The 21,788-nt window shown below is 47.6% G+C and overlaps 1 protein-coding gene across 1 annotated transcript; it reads left to right on the top strand.

Moving 5' to 3' along the window:
- The first annotated feature begins 1,260 nt into the window (after window positions 1-1,260).
- Window positions 1,261-19,474, top strand: LOC126518366 (uncharacterized). Its single transcript, XM_050168230.2, has 4 exons — window positions 1,261-2,036; window positions 2,688-3,073; window positions 10,496-10,567; window positions 19,150-19,474. The coding sequence occupies exons 1-4, from the start codon at window positions 1,877-1,879 to the stop codon at window positions 19,285-19,287; spliced, it is 756 nt and encodes a 251-aa protein (XP_050024187.1). The 5' UTR covers window positions 1,261-1,876; the 3' UTR covers window positions 19,288-19,474.
- The last annotated feature ends 2,314 nt before the right edge of the window (window positions 19,475-21,788 follow it).

Genomic DNA, 21,788 nt, shown 5'->3' on the forward strand with positions numbered 1-21,788 from the left:
GCCGCGACGCCATATCACAGTAACATTCACCCTCGGAAGCCTGTGCTATCCTGTTGGTTATCCGCTCGTTCATTGTCCGTGCAAGCTCTCGTCTGTGTACTAACTGCGCCTCGGTAAGTTCAAATCCAAACGCGCCAAACGTCGCAACGCCCTCGCTTGCCCGCGAGAAGTTCATAACTCGAAGGTCTGCTCAGCGGCGTCCAATTGGACATTGCTGCTTTCGCGTTCACAACTAATAAGAAGTGCTCAGTTGTCCTCGGATTTGTTAACGCATGGACTACTGCAGAGATGTGCCATTGCGGTTGGAACTGAATCCTGTCCTCCCGCCATGGTCCTTACCTCTTTCATCATCAGTCTTCTTTTTTTTCCTTGGGCAATTTGTGGATAAAAAAAATAAGGCTCAAGACTCGGCCGGCCGAATGTGTCTGAACATGATATGAAACAACGAAACTCACCAGCTGTGAACACTGCCACGAAAGAAACGCGATCGTCAATTCTCCGGGTGTGTGTCAGCGTTTGACTCAAGGATGACGCACAAGCAAGCAAACAGTCTAGCCACGTGATGCAAGTGTGGCAGTTCGTAACCCAACCTCAATCGTGACACTCGCTTGAAATCAGCAGCCAGGACTGCTCAGAAATCCGGTTAACACTGACTAAATATGCGAAAGAAAAAAATATGGAGCTGGGCAGATCACGTACTGGCGTAGGGCAGAAAACGAGTGGACCGTTGGAGTTACAGGATGTGTCCCAAGGGAAAGGAAGCGCTGTCGAGGATGGCAGGAAATTAGGCGGGGTGACGAAATTAAGAAATTTGCAGGCGCAAGTTGGAATCAGCTAGCGCAAGACAGGAGAGATCGCTGGGAGAGGCATTTGACCTAAAATTGGCTACAGCTGCTGATGATGAATATGCGGTAGCGTTCACTTTTTGACCGGCCGTACTTTCCCCCTTTAGTCGCTCCGCTTCCAAAGCGAAGTAGCACGCTCAGGTGATAAGGAAGTCGGATAGGGAGTTATCGCTTTTCGCGCGTTTCTTCATCACGCTGGTCGCCCTTCGTTATCTGAGCGCGTCTGCAAGTCGAGAAGCCAAAGGGGGCGGGGCGTAACTGAATACCTCTTCGGGGGCGGCACTCATTGATTGGCTCTCACGGGCGACCACTGGCGAAGGGTCCGTGAAAAGCGATCGGCGTTCTCCCTCCTCCTCCTCGTGGAGTGTGCTTTAAATGGAGACGTCTTCGCCGCAGCTTTCTCTCCGCAGAAAGCCTTTCTCGTTTCGACAAGGGGTGTTTGAAGACAGCAGCTTCGCAAGGTTTTATTATTCTCTCCGAACAAAGAAGACCTTGATCAGTTTCGTTCAGCCCTGTGATACGCTCGGGAAATTCAGAGAAGTTCTGTGGATTGCTCACGGTCCAGACAAGACGGCAGCAAAGGGACGAGCGACCTCTAGTGGGATAAAAAGATGGCGATACCTCGGAAGTCCTGACGCATAGCGTTAAGGCGACGTGTTGCGTGAGGCAACGACGGTTGGGGCCACGCATGCGCAGAGGCGACGACTCTTCACTAGCTTCAGCGATGTGCTCTTACTCGGGCAGCTTGTTAACGGAAGATGGGTTATACCTGTGGAGGTAGCATTTCGTATGTTTCCCGATTATTAGGAATACAAAACGCGGAGGCGGTGTTTGATGGTGACTGCGGGGCGGATTAGGGCGGAGCGGCGTAAACTTGGTTCGGTCGCCTTGTGAAATGTTTATTATTGATCTGTATCTGATGACAGGACAGACTAAACTGTCGATAAACGACACGGCTTTCTTGCACGGCGGAAAATCACTGGAGTTTTACTGCTGATTTCTCCGGCACGCGCTGAACGAACATTGTTGTGATGGAAGACTTTCTCAGTTTGGACTTTGACACGTCTGACTGCTCTTGGAAGCTGTGGGACGGCATCGAACAGGAACCGTGTTATTTTGACGGACTCCTGGAGCTGGACATTGTGTCTGAGCTCGGCCTGTGCACTTCCTCTTCGGACGACACCTCTCTGGGTGAGTAGGCGTACACATGCCCACAATAGTTCTTGAACGCTGGAAGTTGAAAAAGAAAATATCGAACGAGCATGTGCAGCCTGTATGTTTATTGGATAATGGGGCTTAACCCGCCAGAGTAGAAAAGGGGATGTCGTAGTAGAGGGCTCTGGATTAGTTTTCGTCATATGGAGTTTGTACGACTGATAAATTATTTTCTGCAACTGATACAGCGCAATGAAAGTCCTGCTGCGCGCTATGATTTGCCAGCCGTAGCCGTAAGTGCATAGAACTTTTGGCGAAAACACAACTTTTTTTTTTCTCAGCATTAACCATCAAAATCTGGTGACGCTTTAGGTACCCTGTTATCACTATGAATTTGATACCCTGATTACGAAACAACCCACCGCAGCAGTCCAGTGGCTATGGCGTTGCGTGCTGAGGCCGAGGTCGCGTGGGTTCGAATCCGGCCACGTCAGCCGCATGCCGATGGAGGGGGGCGGGTATGCCAAGAACACTCGTGTACTTAGTGCACGTGATCAGAATTAATTAAGGGCATATCCACTACAGGGCGTGCCTCATTATCAGAGTATGGTTCCTCATGCGAAGTCTCAGAATTTAATTTTCATTATCCGATAGCGAAGCACTCACGGCCAGCACGCGATGACGCAGGTCTGTCTCCTCTGCTTGAAGAGCCACCTGTCCTGACGAATGACTGCTGCCAGCAGCACCTGCAGGCGACGTTGCCCGAAAGCGAGGCCGACGCAAGCCCCGACGCGTGTGACGTGGCCACGGTAGCCGCGCCGTTGAACGTCTACGACGTCACTACCGCACTTCCCAAGGCTAGAAGCCAAGCCAAAGCCACGTCCCGGAACGCTGCCCGGGAACGTAGCCGGGTGAGGAGCCTTCGCAGCGCTTTCCAGGCACTGCAGAGTTCGCTGCCATCTGTGCCTCCGGACACCAAGCTTTCCAAGCTGGACATCTTGGTCCTAGCGTCCAACTACATCGCACACCTGGGGGCGTTGCTCTCGGACGAGGAACTGCAACAGAGCGATGACGTAAGTGCAATGACGTATGGCTCCGACTCACTTTGTCAAGTATGTATTAATTGTGATGAAGCCACATGGAATGTGCGCGCTCTGCGTGATATGATAATGGGAATGAAGGTTTACTGATCATTTTTTCCTCGAGAATGCTCGAGGCCAGCTAGGAAGACTTCAAAGGTCCCATGGGCTTCTATTGGCTACTAATTACCAGAACGTTGATCTTCTGCAGCTTAAGAACAGCGGCAAAGCAGCAATCTCTACCGAAAGCGAATTGAATTCAACGAGATTTCCCTGCATCCATTTTACGATTATTTTGCTGGGGCACGTGGTGCGACTGCAAAGAGTGCTATCAGAATGCCTTTTTTTTTCATTACGGACTCTGCGTTCCCGAAAAAAATGCTACTAAGTCACAGGCGGGGGGATTTTCAATATTGCTGCATATTTCGGTTTTTACTTTGGCTTAAAAGAAATAGTGCGTGCGTGAAACTTCATCTTCGCTAATATTTCCATTCTTTACAAACAATTTCCCATGAGAAAGACACACGTGGGTCAATTAAGTATAGTGTACTTCTACGCATGTGCCCGTACGCTTTGATCCGAATGTGTGCAACAGATCGGGAGGCGCAGAATCCAGTGCCGAGTTTGTGACACGTTCTCAAGCTCAAATAACACAAACTTTTTCAAGTAATGATTTCTTTTTCATTGCCTTCGACTTTTCCACTGCTGCAGCTGCTCTTGCTGTTGTTTTCCGAGTAACTCACAATCAGGACGGCACTCCAGTATTTACCATCCCTACTTTAGGTCATTCCTGCATCATTGTCATACCATTGTCATCGTTACTCGCTGCTAAGTGCAGTGTTGCCCGACAGGGCGGTACCGCACATTGTGCAAACCCCGGCTAAAATGCAAATAGAGATAGCCCGCGACGGGAAGGTGATGCACTCAAGCGTGGACTTCAACACCCACTCGCCGTCTTTGTCATGCCATCGTCGTCGTTCCCGTCATCGCCATTTCACCGTCATTTCATCGCTTTCATGCCTATGAAATCGTTTCTTCGTTGTCATGGGATCATCATCATCCTTTCGCCGTCTTCACACTGTAGCCGTCCCTGCGCTGTCCTATCGTCGCCATCACGCTGCAGTGTTCGAGCCGTCATTGTCATTCCGTCGTCGCCATTCCACCATTGTCATGCTGTTGTCGTCAGTGCGTTGTCGTCATAAAGCCGCCATCATGCCGTCGTGGTCGTTCCATTGCCCCATTATGTCGTAGTTCCACTGACGCCGTGCCGGCGTCAACTCGCCGCCCTCGTCACATAGCCGCTGTCATTAGAGCATTGTTATAGCATCGTCATCATGCCGTCGTGCTTGTTGCGTCGTCGTCATCCCATTGTCACCATGCCATTGTCGTCAGAGCGTCGTCATCATACATACCATCGTAGTTACTCCAGCGTCGTCACAGCATGGTCTTCGTGCAGTCTTTGTCACGTCGTCGTCGTGCCATTGTCATCATTGCGTCGTCGTCGTGCAGTCGGCGAGATGCCGTCGTGATCGTTTCATCGACGTCATTCCCTTCGTCGTGATACGTGACATGACCATCATCGAGCGCCACAAGTTTGTGTTGAGCCAGGCGGTTCCCAGTGAAAATCTGTCCAGCTGGGCCGCGTGGTCTCTACTTGCAAGTTGTCGCTAAGAAGGAGCAGCGCTCTTCACAAACGCCAATGAAAGCTTCTCTTAAACCGATTTTCACAACGCATGGAATCCGCAGAATTTTTTTGTTGTTGCTCTCCTTGGCCATTCCTGGCGCTTGCATAAGATAAAAATTATCACCATTCATTTGTGCACTTTTTTGCGTTTCAGCAGTTTGTAGCGACTTGCTATAAATATACGTAATACCGGTTATGTGCACGCAATACCGGGTATGCTACTAGAACCCCAGTGTTTCCAACAAAAAGTACTACAGGAAACGCTGGCGCTAGCGTCTAAACGGGAGCTGCAAGCATGGCGGTTCAGCCTTCTTCGTCATCTTAGCTTCGAATGACTGAATTTGCCAAGTGATCGTTTCCAACGAAGTGTTGCGTTACAAACGCCCCAATTCGTAGTGACTATGCAGGCGCGGAGAGACTCACTGCCTTCCGCGTGCGTATAGGAAAATACGAGCGCTTAGAAATGTAAGCCAATAACGGCCGGTACGGCGCAGTAAGTACAAAGTCATCATGAACATCATAAGCCTCGAATATCAGACAAATTCATGTACTAACAGTCATTTCCATCATAGCTGAACCGACCTTAGCACCAGGTATAGTAAGACGTTGTTACGCGAACGAAAGATCAAGAACAAAAGCGCGGCAGTTTGGGCGAGTTGGTATGTCATGACTTTTTTAGGCTTGTAGCGCAGCTGTAGGCTTGTAGCTCCGCTACATGCCTAAAGAAGGATAAAGAACTGGAGACTATTTACAAAGTATATTTACAAATGATAACTGCAGCGCTGGCCAGTTCAGTCGACAGCTCGAGAGCCAGAGAGCGTTCGTCGACATTGTCGGGGCGACCACAAAGCAAAGAGTGAGGACGTCTTGTATTAGTAAGATCTTGATGAGGGCTAGATGTTCTAAGTTCTAAGTACGTCTTGTATGTACGAGACATACGATTCAGTAGAAGACTGAACTCGGGTAACAAGCTCTTTTCTAGCAGCCAGCTGCCGATCGGTGGAATTTCCAAAGAGGTCGACAAGCTTCTCCTTGAAACCATTCCAGCTAGAGATCTCGTCCTCGTGTGTCCGGAACCAGACACGAGGAGTTCCGCCCAAGTAGAATAGAACATTGGCTAGCATAATGGCAGGGTTCCAGCGGTTGTTTCGGCTAAGACGCTCATACAGGTTGAGCCAGTCCTCAACGTCGACATTATCTTGGCTGGGGAATAAGACAGGATCGCAGGGATGGGTAACCGTAACGTACGTTGTTGTCGGGGTCGCAGGAGTAGAAGGAGACGAGGTGTCGTCGTCGGGTGCCGTGGCGGAAAGCTGGATGGTGGGGCCGCTGCGGAGCTCCGTGGCGAGGACGGGGAACGGCTGCCTCCACCAAAATGTTACGCGAACGAAGGATCAAGAACTGGAGACTATTTACAAAGTATATTTACGAAGGATAACTGCAGCACTGGCCAGTTCAGCCGACAGCTCGAGAGCCAAAGAGCGTTCGTCGTCATTGTCGGGGCGCCCGCGTGCATTGTCCAAAGGAAACACGCAATATGCATGTATCAGTATAGCACCCCTATAGTAATTTTAGCAGGCAACTCTATGGCTATAGGAGCTCTTCAGCCAGCAGTAGATTGCGAAGTTTGGACAAAAGAATCAACCAACGCCTCCCGTTCGTGAGCTGGTCTCGCGTCCGCGCATGGCTTTGTTAGCTGGAGTATCCGTAGCAGGAGCAGAGCACACAAGAAAGGCGTTGGTTTCTAGGGAAATAAATAGGTGATGAAAGCATAGCGTTCTTACATCCAGGCTTCAAGGCTTGTGACACACTCCGTTTTGTTTGATTCTGTCTGCTGTATCTTGTATGCAGGAAACAAACTGTAGAATAGTTAGCTGAGACACTTTGGAGCCCTAAGCGCAACTCTAGAAGAACCCGAGCGTCATAACTTCTGGCGCAACTTTCTTTTTTTTTAGCATGGCAAAACGGAGATGTTGCCGTACTAATGCGCGGCGTCAGCTACTCCTCGACTCACGAAGATTTTGTGATTTTCTCACGTGGTGCCGTGTGCATTGATGCTATTGTACATGTAACTCATACATAACCGTATAACATACGTGTATGACGCACACATAGCAAAGGTAATACGAGCGTGTTTTGACAGAGTCTTGAAGAAGGCTTCTTGATGACAGTGGCTTAGTTCCATGTTATTAATTGATGTACCTACGCCATACGATCATTTTCCAAGGAAGCCTTGTTCATAGGAGAGTCTCGTTTATGCTGTACGTTAAATGGTAGCGCTGTTTCGTTAGCACTGTTGTTTTGAGAGTTCCTGCAAAACGTTATGCCATTCAGAATCTTAAGCGGAACTTCATGCTTACACGCAGTACTATATATGTATGAAAGAACTTGTTAGTGAAAAACAATGTCAATTCGGCATGTGAAATAATACTTTGGTGCAAAAGCACTGACTGCGGGGCTTTGGGGCCCTCCCCCCTCTCCCCCCCCCCCAGAAGTTTTCCGGGATGGAGGGCATAGCACGAACCCCCCCCCCACTGCCCCCCGCCAATGCCGAAGCCTATCCCTCGCCATCCCTAAACTATCATTACCAGAGTTCTGTTACCCACATCAAATGAGGATATTTTTTTAGTTGCCTCTACCTTTTAACTTAAATTTTATTGTTGCTAAAAGCTTCCATCATTGCTGGCGCGGACGTGCATGGCTTTTAATTCATACTTTCTCTTTATTTCTGCAAATCCTGACAATAGTAGGACAAGCGCATTAGAAACACTAGCCGCGGCCATCTCGTCCATATTTTCTTCACTTCAACATTTTTTTTTTAATTTCCACTGCGAACACCATAGACAGACTTAGAAAATGAATATGTTGCTGTATGATCGTCACGATTCAAATTGCTTTGTGTGCTTTCTTGACCCTGAAAAAGAACCTGCAGACTTCAATGACCCCTTCGGCAGAGTATTTTACTAAAGCGTGTGAAATGCACGTGAATGGAATGCGTCTCAGTATCGCTTCTTTTTCCAGTAGGCATTGCTAACGAGAACACAAGCGCACATCCGAGAGGTCCTTTTCTTGTCTTCGGCGACTGAAAACATACTTGCGGTCGACGACTGGACAAGTCTGTTTGAACTATCTGGCAATTTTGCGCGCTCTCAAAGAACTCCCGCAAAATCGATTTGAATAAGATTGCCGGCGACTTCATTGCCAGATCAAGTGCTCGAATGAACACTTTTTTTTTCACTGATGGTGATACCATCGCATCAGACAACGAACTTATATTTTTAATAGGCAAGACAAAGTCGCCAACTTACAAGTTAAAGCAAACCGCCTGGCTTAGAAAGCAATGAAAAACGTTATACAAGGGAACGAAAATGGGGTTCATAACAGCACAAACAGGGTGAGGCTTTTTGGGTACACAAAGACGCTTGGTTGCGCTAGTTGTAAAATTTCCTAGTCTATGCTGTGCATTTTCCTTATGAATTTTTATGAGTCATATGATGTATTAGCTGCTCAATAACGCAATCCACACCGTTCCTACTTGCTCTCGCGTCCTTTCGCGTTTTTGAGATATCGCTGTGTGTTATTTATTTATTTGTTAATATGGGTGTTTATTTGTGCGCCTGATAATTTATTACTCTATAATCCTCTATGCTGCGTAAGACATGCTCTGACAAGTAATTAATCTATTAAACCATTATTAAACGGAGTCACATTGCCTTCTGCTAATTTTTCGCCATAATTTGTGTTCAGAAATAGTAATATAATGTGCAATTTTTATACATGTTATGCCTTATCTTTTCAACTGACCTTTCGTCAGGAAAATATTTCTTGATTGTACCCGTGTACTAAAACTTTCACACGGCATTACATGACTTTTTAAATTGATGCGCATTTGTGCGATTTAATGCGCTAAAAAACATATTTATGTCCCTAACGTGTTTAACTGAATCCGATTGTCGCATGGTTCGTGCGAGTGACGCCAGTCTCTTGCTAGTTCGAGGAGGCTGTGAAACTGAACTGTCTCCTATTATAAGGTCTTGTAAATACTCATATATTCATGTCCTTTGCCTCTTTGTTTATTGAAATGAAAATAAGAGAGACGTAGTCACCTTATAATGGTGACGGCTACTCGTTTTCTCGTAGCGGAAACACTATAAAAATATGAAAGAAAATGAAGAGAAATGACGTTATAGGGTTAGAAATCCACAGCACAGCGTCCTATACACACAAGGCCATAACAATATAAAAGTAAAATGCAAGTTGCACCACAACGAGTTTGTGAACAAAGTCACAAACACACACAAACGACCGTGATGTAGACTGCGATGAGCATATAAATAGAGGAGGAATTGCATAGAGTTAAAATAATGAACGCACGGAATACAAAAAAAGTATAACACGTAATATACAAGCATTAATAATTACAAAATAACAGGAGCAAGTTATAGTAACATCGTGTGATTATTCAGTGCAATATCTAGTACTTGTTAAGCATGCCCGTCTCCTTGTAAAAATTTTCAAGTGCGTTCAATCTTTTCACTGTGCTATTTTCCATGGCCATGAGCCTAGCAATTTAGCGAGTGAGAAAGGCCGGTGAGGATCAATGAAGTGTAGCTCTTGTTCTAAGCTGCCGTCTTTGCATCGCATATATAGGGCATTCGAGGAGTAGAAGGCGAACATCCTCATCGTCGTCGCCCCAGGAGCAAGCCGGGGAAAGAGCCAGTTTTAGGCGGTATGGGAAATGTTTGGTGTATCTTGTCCAAAGGCGCAGTCGATGAATTAGTGTCTCGGTACTTTTCGAAAGTTCTACATCCAGCTGGTATTTGAGGTGAAGGTCCACTTCGTAAAGAATTGATTCCTTAGTATATTTATTAAACTAGGCTGACCTACACAAGTCCTTCTTTAGTACTCTCAATATGCGTTTCGTGTCCATTGGTGATAAAGAGATGAGTTGAATTTCTGCATCCTTATGGGCCGTTTTGCCAACGAGTCCGCTAATTCGTTGCCTGCTCTACCAGCATGTCCCGGGACCCACTGTAATATGACTTCATGTTTCCTTTCATTAGCCCGAGTTAAACTGTTCAGTACTGCTTATGCTATTCGTGCGTGTAGTTGGCTGTCAGCAACATTTTCAAGACATGCTAAAGTTTATAAGGAGAGTCCGTGCAAATTACCCACTTTGTTGGTGTCTCATATGTCTTGATAAAGTAAGTGGCTTGGAGAATTGCCACTACTTCCCCTATTGTTGGTGACGACGCGTGTCCTAGTCGACAAGAGTACTCTACCTGTAAGGATGGTATAACATAAGCTGCAGTCGCACTTTCTTTGATTATAGAACCGTCCGTGCAGAGGTGCATGGATTCCTGGTACTTGTCAAATAAGTAATGTAACGCTAATTGTTTCGCTGATAATTAGGAAAAGTCGCTTTTATTTTTAAGCCTTTCGATTGACGTTTCTATTTTCGGCGCCTGCAGAAGCCATGGTCTCTACGAGATGAGGTAATGCTGCTTAGCAAACCTCAAGAGCTCCGGGGGGTTTGGAAAGCTGATCCTCCCCCCCCCCCCCCCCACCTCCCCTTGAAAAAACGAAAACTTTCCGTTTATGCTGTCATGTTTGTTAAGCAGCATTAGCTCCTCTCCTGAGAGGCGAGAAATGGAGGCGAAAAACATGAAAACGGAGCTCTTTATTCAGCGGCTGACTTAATGAGTGACCCACTTTCGTTTTGCACTTGGCAGAGTTCCGCGGACGACTCCACGGGCAGAGAACTTGAATCGGCCAGCAGCCGGAGCTACCTCCATCCCGTCAAGGTGAGCCTCCCCGCTTGGAAATACAATATCGCGCTACGCGTGAACCCCTGCGATCGCTTCGTGATTTGTCCTGTCCCGCTATCATTGCGCAGTGCACAGTGAGGTACTGTCACCTCATTGTTCTGCGGTGTTCGACACTCGACGAATGTTTGTAGCTCGGTGGTTGTGTGTCCCGACGCGATCAGGCGCATCGCGCTCTTTTTTGCTGTTCTAAATGCAACTAACTTAGGTTCACGGTTGTAGCCTGTTTCCGTTTTCGGGTGACGGGACCTTGGACACTGTTTCTTCTATTTAGACATTCCTTAGTGGTGTGACCTGCAGCGACCGTGGGTACTACTGTGTTTGATCTGTACTCTGTGTGCGTTCTTAATTCCCTGAGGTTTGTCATCTTGCTCTTTCTTTCGTTCTTTTCTCCCCTTTTTTTCTATATTCCATTTCTATGTTTCTGTCTCGCCCTCCTTTCTGAAGAGTGGGCAGGCGTTGTGCCCTTTCCAGTGGCAGTTTCCAGCCTGCTCCTCTCTTTGTCTTTCCAGTTTAGTATGTATATATGTTTTGAAAACAAATAATAATTATCATAATAATCATTGCGTGTTGCAAACCCCCACATGATGCTTTTGACAAAATTCCTCGCCTGCTGTAGTGTGACGAGCAACAAACCCAATAAACGGCGAAGCGTCAGTATCATCCTCCACATTGTAGTAATGATGGTAAATCAACATTCCGACCACCGCCACCGCCGCAATCAGAATAACTCACAGCAGGATCAAATTCGTGTAATGCTTTTGTACAAGTCTTTTTTAAAATATACGTTTGTTTCTTTGCTTGTCAAAAACACGACTGATTTTGTAACAAAAATGGATCCAAAAATATATGCACATGCTACATTCTTCCACAGTCAATTAACGCTCAGACCTGGTACTAAGCATATGGCTTATACTAAATGATTATGGTTTCATGACTATAATCGGCCTAAGCGCCGGCACTAAAGTGGTTAGCTATAGAACAGAATTAGTGGAACTTTGTTAATTAGTCAACATCTAAGTGCGATCTATTGTGCAAGTAACGCCCGCCTCTGGAAGTGTTCGAGATGATGTGAGGGAATTTCGCTGTGAACTGCAGGCGAGTGTGGATAATTGTTTCAACTGACAAAAAATTATAGGCTACAGACAAACTGCGTTGTCACATTTGCAGTTGTGTAGGTCGGGATATACTACAAAGCGAAATGTTCTTCGTCTCCTTAACGGAGTTCGGCGTTCATCGTCGTTTCTTAGCCAAACATATTTGTGGATATATATAGGGAACTTAGGCTTACTGCTGTCTTGCTGAGTAGTCAACTTGGGTTACAGGATGATGGCTGCGGAGTAAGTGCCCTACCAGACAACTTCGGCACTACGTTACGTGCCACTGAGTATGCGGCCATTCCAAGTCAACGCCCCAGAATAGATGTGCCTGTGTGACACAAGTTGTACGAAGCCTTAAGCGTGTTTTGCTGCGCGTCGTGCTTCTCTGCACATACTCGTCTCATCAAAATTATTCTCCCGACAAGCATCGTGCACGTCCTTCGTCCTCGCGACGGGTACACGCGACAGCGAAGTGGTCGCGTCATCTCCGCTGCTGCTGCTGCTGCTGCTGCTGCTGCTGACGTCACTGACTCAAACAAGTTTCACGTGATTTAGATTACGACGTTGCGTTAGATCTGCGAGTTTTGTTGCGGCAGCAATTGGCACGGACACTCGAGGTGCACTCGAGACGTTGGCGCCGCCGCCGCCGCCGTGCTGTCATCTTCGATGTTTCAGGAGCGGTCCCAGCGTGGAGGTTGACGCTCTTCAGTGATGCAAGTCGCACGCAGTGCGTTTCTCTCGAAAAACGAGGGCAGCGCTCTGCCTTCCGATGATGGAATGAGCTTTTGTGCGCCACAAATACTATATTGAATTCCTCCTTTGCAACTACAGGCGTATCATACGGTGGCGTATCACGGTTGCTATAGGGCAGTAAATTTGCAACTACGAAAGTCGACGCTTTTCCGTCGTATGCATCTCGTGCAGCACATATGCGGTTCGCTTTCAACGCCGGTGGCGGCGCTCCCCCATCGCGCCAGCGTTCTTAGATGCCTGGTTAGGAAATGTTAGCTTTTCTTAGCTCGTTGTTCAGTGGCGTAGCTAGGTCGTCTGGCACCCGGGTCCCATAGGTCTTCTGAACCCCCCCCCCCCGCCCCCCCCGGGTGTAGCCGGCGGAAAGAGGGGTGTCTTCAGACGTATATGACCCTAACCCCCCCCTCCCTCCTACTGACCCCTTGCACCCGCGGCGAGTCGAACGCGACACGCTTATCGAGTCTGTTCACTGGTTGGATACAGGCCTCTTCGTAGTTCGGGATCGTCGTTCTATGTTTTCGGCGGGCTTCTTCCCGAGCCCGACATTCCCAGAAGAGGTGTTCGGCACTCGGGGCACTGATGGTGGAAACACATCGGTGTGTCCTCTTCTTCCCTGTGGCTGCCCCCTAACACCAGGAAGTTAGGGATAAACTTGATTCTAGGTGGCGAAGAAGTACCTTTCCCGATGGCAACGGACAATTGTAGATGGGTACTACTGCACGGATGGCAGCAGCCTTGCGTCCTTGAGCAAGTCTCGACATTTCTCGGCGCGGGTCACACGTCAGTATTCGTTCTGAAGGAGTTTCGTTTTCGCTCACGGGAGACGAGCGGTCAGGAAAGGCCGGGCCCGCGCCGTGGTACTGCTTTCACGCGCGGCCACCTTGCGGTTGTGCGAAGGGAATCAAATCCCCACCGAAATGCACAACGCGGCGTCTGGTCGAAACGCACAACAGATGCGCGCAGCTGTAAGGAATCGAACCCACAACCCCGATCTCGGCAGTATAAGGGAGAAGAGTCACCGCGCTGTGGGCGGTGGCGCGTTCCGATCGATCCCAGTCGGAGCGTGGACTCGATCGATGTGTTGTTGACCCATTGCAAAAGATTAGGCAGCAGGAGAACGCACATAAAGAAGAAAGAAAAATAGATGGAGCAGGAGAATCAATTGCCACATTAGGAGGTGGGGTAAAGCACCTACAGATAACGATAAAGCATATTAGTAGCAGAACGCAATATACGATAACACGTTTTTGCCATCACGGTATACGCTCAGAACGCTTCGCTGCCTAATTAGCTAGTTGTGTCGTGACGACAGGGCAAACATAAATACTGCTTTCACAGCTGAACGTAAAACGTGAGTAATGCGACACACGGTCTAATTATCTCTTAATTAAAATATATCCACGCACTATGTCGTCGAAAAGGGATCGGTACACGGCATCTATAACCTGAAATATTGCCATACTACGTATTAAAGACAAATTATTTAATTATGAACGAATGAATCAAGGTGTTTAACTGCGCAAAGCAACTAACGGGTTATCAGGAACGCCGCAGTTTAAGCACGTACAAGTTTCATTTAGTGTTCTTCACTGCGAGTCTAAAGCGAAGTACATGAACGCTTTTTTTTGTGCCTTTCACTCCCATCAGAACGCGGCCTCCACGGCAGGGAATCGAGCCCACAACCTCGCGCTCAAACGACACAGGACAGTCAATTAGGATCGCTGAATAAGTCTGCGGTCCGATTATGACATGGTTCAGTAACACGAGATAAACACGCTCTTAAGGTTTACCACAAAGGACAGTTAGGGATCGGCTCGCTGCCGCGAATCGATGACCTCGCTATGATGTAATATGTAACTTTCACTGATGTTCAAACCATCACAGCAGTGCTCTTAAAACTATTAAGGGTGCACCGCAAGTCCCTCGGGAACATCTAAATCTTTCGTTCTATACTGGAGCTCTGCATATCAAAACTGCAGTTTTATACGTGCGATAGGCGCGAATGTACACATAGCATATGGCCACTCCCGCACAAAGCATTTCATATCGTTCGTTCGTGTCTTGACCACGGCGCGGTGCGAACATTTTGCCCCAACAGTTAAGGAATAAAGAAAGGAAGGGAGAAAGTGCCTTCGGAAAGCCACGAAGAAGAAAGGAGGAGAGCGGAGGCAGAGTGCACGGCGAAATACCGGGCGCCTTTTTATCACTGGGACATTATTTGGCCGCGTCAAATGTATTGCAAGGTGCTAAAATAAAAAAAAAGTGGATAAATTATGGGGTTTTACGTGCCAAAACCACGATCTGATTATGAGGCACGCCGTAGTGAGAGAGTCCGGAAATTCGGACCACTTGGGATTCATTATAGTGCCCATGAATATAAGTATACGGGTGTTTTCGCATTTCGTCCCCATCGAAATGCGGCTGCCATGGCCGGAATTCGATCCCGGGACCTCGTGCTTAGCAGCCCAACGCGATAGCCACTAAGCAACCACGGCGGGTCTGTAAGATGGGAGAGTCGGCGCTCCTGTTTATCTTACTCCATGGACAGGGTAGTGGTGAGCGATTCCTCTGCGCGTCTGTAAATTGGTACCACCGTACAGTGGCGCTAGTAGTTAGGCAGGAGATATGCGTGGACCACACGTCGTTGATCAGATCTGGGAGGTCATCGGGCTTTTTGGCAACGTTTAAGACCACCATACAAACAGTCTACGCCGTCCGTCTACGTGATCGATGTGGGCGTTGGTGGCCTGGACGTGGCTAAGCAACACCGCTTTACTATAATGGCGAACATTCGTGCCCTTTTCGGAGACCCATCACAGACATTATCGCGACAAAGAGACCAGTGGCTCGAGGGACTGCGGGCGAAGGTGAACATTAAGGTGCATTATTACTGCACATTATTGGCGTGCATTATTGGTGTGCATTATTGGTGTGCGTTATTGGTGTGCATTATTGGCGTGCATTACTGGCGTGCATTATTTTCGTGCATTATTGGTGTGCATTATTGAATCTCAACCCACTGAAGTCAATATGGAGTTGTGCACCAAGCAACGACTTCTTGCATCCCGCCGACTTCTAAACGTGGTCTCTGCGACGACCTAATCGTCGTCGAGTCCAGCTGCTCAGCAATAAAACGACATAAGCACAGCGAGACACTGCGGTGACTGCAGTTGGTAGTTCATAGCCTGTAGTTTGGGAAATGGGTTCATTTCTGACGTTTCAAGAACAAACTGAGTGTTGTAAAGACCTTTTGCGGGAGTAAGAATTTGTCCAATATTTGACTCCATTTTGGAGAGTTCTGATACTTTCCTGCGAGGTACGTTCAACCTGCGTGCTCGTTCCCCCTACGCACTGAGCAGGCCCCACGCCGACTGCGAACGGTCCCAAAAAGGGAATTAAACGTGAGACGTGCTGTATACCATTTTAAACGGTTTATTTTATGGGAACTCCGCCATCACCATCATCATCATCTGAGCCACCGCCATCATCGGAACTCCGCCATCTGAGCCAGCAGTCGAAGAGGTAGAGGACGAAGTGACTCGGGTGTGCGAGCGGTGGTTCAAGGCTCGGCTGGGCGTTCTTGGACGCGGCCGGCCTGGACTGGGGCGTACTGGCGTGGACTGAGGGACCGCGTCGTTCCCACAATTTATTTATTTCTGATTAGCCAAGCCTGGAAATAGTGAATGTATACTGCCGCAGATGGAGAAATTTCCAGAGCTGTTAACGCGAAACCCTTCAGTGGCTCATACCCCCGATCGCCTTGAAAAAAAAAAAAAAGGCGTCGTCCACTCCAATGGCACAAAAATGAGCATCATCAGCAATGGCTCACACCCCCCTAGGCAAGCAAAAAATGCAATAGCTCATCCCTCTCCTAATGCAAAGGCTACAAGCACTCACTAACGTAGGCGTACAGTGCATACATTTATTGGGATCGCGCATACAGCGTACAAAAACTCGGCGTCTAGTCGAGTTGTGAAAAAAAAAATCGCGTGACCTTCTCAGTGGCTCAGATCACGTAAGCAATGGCTCATAGCCCCGTAGGCTGAGACTACGAGCGCTCACCAAAGTGAAGCGACCAGTGCATACATTCATTGAAATCACCCATACAATACACAGAGCACACGTTTCAATCCCATGCTGAGAGGGTGCAACGTAAAGTCGAAGAGAAACGTCGTTGGCGTGTGTCTGACCCCGCTACACAAGCGCACGAAGCCGCAGCTAACGTAGAAAACGAGCCGAAGAAGTGGAACTGCGAAAGCAGCAAGGCGACGATGCCAGACAGCGCATTACCCAAGTGTGCCCAGCAGGCTTCCGCCTTCACGTGTTACAGGAATGTAACATTCTGCCGAACGTTTGTTCTTTGATTGTACCTTCTAGGACAAGAGTCAGTTTGCTCATGTCGATATTGAAGTGCGAGAGACCGATATACAGGATAGTGTATCGTTGTTAGAAATGACCCATTGGTTAGATGTGGCGTCGGCGGTGAACATTTATTCAGACAGACGAAAGAGCCTTTTAGCCTCTCATTCTTCCCCAGAAGTTCGTTACACCAGCCCTTTCGTTAGATTTACCAAGCTATTACCACACCAAAACCCGACACATACCTATACATTACTAAGCTATATCTTACTATACAAAAAAAAAAAAAAAAAAAAAACCTGACAATTTAGTACGTGGCACGCCTTTATTTGGCATTTCTACTGAGTGTCATGAGAATCACTTTATGGTTGTACTGTCGGGTTCGGCTCGGGGCTTCCCGGCACCACAGCCCGAGAAGCCCATCGACCGCTGAAAGGGTCACGAACGTCCGTTGACGTGACCGATGTGGGCGTGCTGTACAGTGCGCCGTGTCGCATCTGCTGGAGGCGACGAGGCTCGCGACCAGTGACGTGGGTGCTCCGTTGGTCGATCGACAAACGACGCAGAAGAAAAAAGAAAGCAAAGGGCACATCTTGAACCGACGAGCTTCGCCTGCAGGCGCACGCTGTACTCCCTGTACTCCACTGCAATGACGACGCGCATGACAACGAAGCCAATGTTGTGCAAGCAGAACGACGTTCAGAGTCATCGCTTCCGTTTTTTTTTTTTTTTAATCAGACTCCTGCGTGAATCGTAATGTCTTACAGAGAATATACGAGACAGAGAAGAAAAACTCTTGAATAACCACGTTCTTGTATTTTTCATGCATTCTTCAATTGCTTGTGTTTTCTTCGATGTTGCTTGCTTATATCAATGGATGATCCCGATGTTATCTCATTTTAGGTAGATCACCTGTTTCAGATAGCATAATCCCTTGTTCTGGAATACTCAAAGGAGCTTTCATTACTGGCCCGAGAAATCGGAACATACATTCAACTAACAAACGTAAATTCTCTAATTAACGTTCTACTTCATTATTTTATGGCACATATTGCAATTTACGAATCGAAGCCTGTGAGCTTGGAGCTAGGGATGAAGTTAGAAGGGTCGTGCAAGAGATGTCGCGGAAAAAAGCGGCAGGAGAAGATCGAATAGCAGTCGATTTAATCAAAGACGGAGGAGATGTTCTTGAAAAGCCGGCGGCCATCTATAAGTAATGCCTCACGACTTCAAGTGTACCAGAGAACTGGAAGAATGCCAACATTATACAAATCCACAAGTGGGGAGACATTAAAGAATTGAAAATTTATAGAGGCATTAGCTTGATTTGAGTATTGTATAAATTATTCATAAAAATAATTTCCCATACAATCAGGGCAACGCTTGACTTCAGTCAACCAAGACAACAGGCTTGCTTCAGGAAGGGATATTCTACAACGGATAACGTGCACGTCATAGTTGATGTAGTTTTGAAATCTGTGGAGTACAATCAACCTCTCTGTATAGCTTTCATAGATTATGAAAATGCATTTGATTTAATAGAGATACCAGCAATCACAGAGGAATTGCACAATCAACACATACAGGAGGCTTACCTGAATATCTTGGAAAATATCTACAAACATTCCACGGATACCTTGCTTCTCCACAAGAAAAGTAGAAAATTACCTATCAAGATGGAGGTCATGCAAGGAGAGACAATCTCTCCAGTGCTATTCACTGCATGTTTAGAATAACTATTAAACCTATTGCTGGGAAAGCGTAGGACTGAGGATCAACGGCGAATATCTCAGCAACCTTCGATTTGCAGATTACATTGTCCTGTTCCGCGACACTGGGGATGAATTGCAAGAAATGATTGAGGACCTTAACTGAGAAAAGTAAGAATAGTTTAGAGTGCATACTGCAGGCTTTACACAAGATCCTGATGCTTAGTTATGTTTTGTGGCTCTGTTGATATGGAACACCGTCCTGTGACTCTTTAAAATGTGTACTAACTGCGTAAGATTTGTTTGCCTGTATCTGGCCCTTACACAGTCTTGTGCGGATTGTCGTCCCGAAACTGGCACGGTGGGGTAAGAGGGGCGGCGTGGTGGAGGAATCCGGATTAAGTCGGACCACCTGCTAATCTAGCCCGTTTTTTAGCTGTTTCTTCTTGCCCTCCTCCTCCTCCTCCTCCTCCTCCTCCTCCTCCTCCTCCTCCTCCTCCTCCTCCTCCTCCTCCTCCTCCTCAATCATCATCATCGTCGTCGTTGTCGTCGTTGTCGTCGTCATCATCATCCATCATCATCATCAACTATTACGATTTTTAATGTTGCTTCTTTCCATATTTTTTTTCTCTTTGCAATGCAGAAGTGGCCTATGCGTTCCCGCCTCTACGCCGGTGCCAAGCCATACGCAGACGACAGAACCAGAAGGCACGCCAGCGACCTGTTCCAGACGAAGAAGTCTGCCAAGAACGTCTGGAGGCGCCAGGACTCAAGGACGTAGGCGAGCTACGACGAAGAGTGCATGCGCCAAGTGCTGGTGCTACTGAAAACATGATGGCAGCTACGCTTGATGTGTTCGGACTCTGTGCAAACTAGGAACACGTTTGGGGACTGTAATCGTGACGTTGTGCGATTGAAGGAAGAAGTCGCTTCGCGGTAATAACGCGTAAATGATATTCAGCCCCCGATACCTTCTTTTTCTTTTCTATGAGTGATGGATCAGCTCTGGTGTCGTGTCTTCTGGGGCGAGCGCCACGTTTGGTCTGGACCGATTTGAAAAACGACTATGGACGTATGCGCACTTATGATTCTACGTGCGAGTTTCGCATGCCATATGGCCTTAACAGGCGCGACAAGGAACGTCTAACACTGGGTTCGTCTAAACACGACAAATACTAAGCATTTCCTATATAAATATCAAACAGGCAAGGCCACCAATGTGCCCTGCGTGCAATGTGATGGGAGACATAGCCCACCTAATTTGCGCTTGCAAGCTTTATACATTACAAAGAACGGCCTTAATGTCCGCGCTCAACATTCACCAACTGTCGTCCTTTGAATCGGGACACGTCCTTGGCTCGAGGACTAGCGCTACCTGTGCATATTGCGCGACGAAAGCATGTTAGTGTTTCATTAGAGACACTGGTGTCAATGAGAAACTTTAGTTGGGTGTTAAGTGCTGCGTTTCGTGTAAGTTGTGTATCCGCGTTGTGCACTGTGCACTTAATTTCATTTTTTGTCCCATCCATGATCCATTAAAGAGCACCCCCCCTCTCTCTCCCCTCTCTTTTATCCAACTCCTCTGTACGCTTCAACTACCCTTGACGCGCTACACGCGGGCCAAATGTTTTATTCGGTATAGAGTGCGAAATTTCAAAGCCATACGACAATACGACTTATGTTCCATATAGAATAGATAGTTATAGTTTAGAGCCATACGACAATACGACTTATGTTCCACATAGAATAGATTGTGAAATTTGGAAGCCATAGGACAATACGACTTATGTTCCACATAGAATAGACCGTGAAATTTCAAAGCCATACTACAATACGACTTATGTTCCACATCCACCTGCCATGACCATGAGTGGAACTGGCTGACACTCGCAGGGCTAAATATAGTACACACAGAAAAATATCCAAGATAGTAGACGGCTTGATGGCCGTCTTCCCCTACACATTCTTTGGCTTCATTACCTGCTGGCGCTATCTGGTCGTGATTAGCGAAAATCGAGCCCCTCTGTTTCCGTTCTTCTTGTTGATACGACTAATCAGAAACTCACATAGGCAGGTACTAACGACGCCATGTTAATAGACACCCCGATAAAAACTTAGTACTCTGCCCTTGTCACTGATACATATACGCCTACAACCTTATTGTCTAGTGTAAAAGTAGACACGTTATCACTGGATGTCAACAGCTTTCGGGAGGGCGCACGTGAGCCTGCCTGCAAAACGTGGCAGCAGGAAATGCTCTCATGGGCGTTGCATGCATGCTCTTTGAGGACTCCAGCACCAGCGAAGTGTCCCTATATATATCTGTGTCCCTCATCACTGTTCCTGGACATGACGTTAACTTGCGCGACTTACGGGATGAGCTGCTCGAATTACTTAATATTAAGGGTCAGCGTCCTCAAATACGAGCTCAGCTGAAAGATGATCGAGAATAACCAGGGGAGCTAGGAGGCTAGACTTTTTCTTTTCTTTTTTTATAAATAATCACATAAAGCCAACACATAATCAAAACAAGGAAAACGCGGTTGACGTTAACTGTTCTTTGGTGTAATGTGGTAATAATTGTAAGTTAGGGTTAATGCTGACATGAACTTGATATTCTTAGTAATAAAAGAAGAAACAGCAATTGGAAGTGTGGGGAAAAGACCGCCCGATTCATGGCCGATCCCCCAGAATGGGTTGCGCCATTCCACTAGGGAACAAGAACAAAAACAAGAACAAGAACTCGCCGCCATTGCAGACTCCGGGCGGCGCTGTTGGTGGTCTATATACTAGCTTAGCCATAACGCATTGGTGCGTAGCCCACACTCGTCATATTGCTCAAGTATGACGCGACGTGCTGGCTTTTTTAAGCTATGGCTTAGCGTAAATAGAGTCGATAGCGTTCCAACAACGGATACCGAGCACGCAGACGACGTTGCGCGCGCCGTCGGCCCGTTAGGTCCAGGGGGGGGGGGGGGAGAGGGGGGGGGCGACCTTCAAAGCTCGCCCTTCCCAAAGGCGTCCGTCACGAGGCGATAGCGTCGCCGTTTCTTCTCGGTATACACACCCCGCCACCCCGTGCTGTGCGATTGGTTCGGGTCACTGTCAGGGCTGCACGAGACTTGCACGCGTTCCTCGCGAAGAAGCTCGCTTTTAGGAGGTCGCCGCTTCCGCCAACAGGAGACGCGCGTCTCGTCTCTCAAAGTGGCACTGCCGCCGTTTCTTTTTTTGTCGTTTTTTCTTGTGTCGGCGTCATCAGCGGCGGCCGCCGGGAGCGTCCCC

The sequence above is a fragment of the Dermacentor andersoni genome, chromosome 11 (genome assembly GCF_023375885.2).
Source record: "Dermacentor andersoni chromosome 11, qqDerAnde1_hic_scaffold, whole genome shotgun sequence".
Lineage (NCBI taxonomy): Eukaryota > Metazoa > Arthropoda > Arachnida > Ixodida > Ixodidae > Dermacentor > Dermacentor andersoni.

Excerpts from the sequence above, each read along its gene's own strand:
- LOC126518366 (XM_050168230.2), top strand. The coding sequence starts at position 1,877 with ATGGAAGACTTTCTCAGTTTGGACTTTGACACGTCTGACTGCTCTTGG. Across the intron at positions 2,037-2,687 it reads TTCGGACGACACCTCTCTGG|GTCTGTCTCCTCTGCTTGAA; the intron begins GTGAGTAGGCGT and ends GCGATGACGCAG. Across the intron at positions 10,568-19,149 it reads GCTACCTCCATCCCGTCAAG|AAGTGGCCTATGCGTTCCCG; the intron begins GTGAGCCTCCCC and ends TTTGCAATGCAG.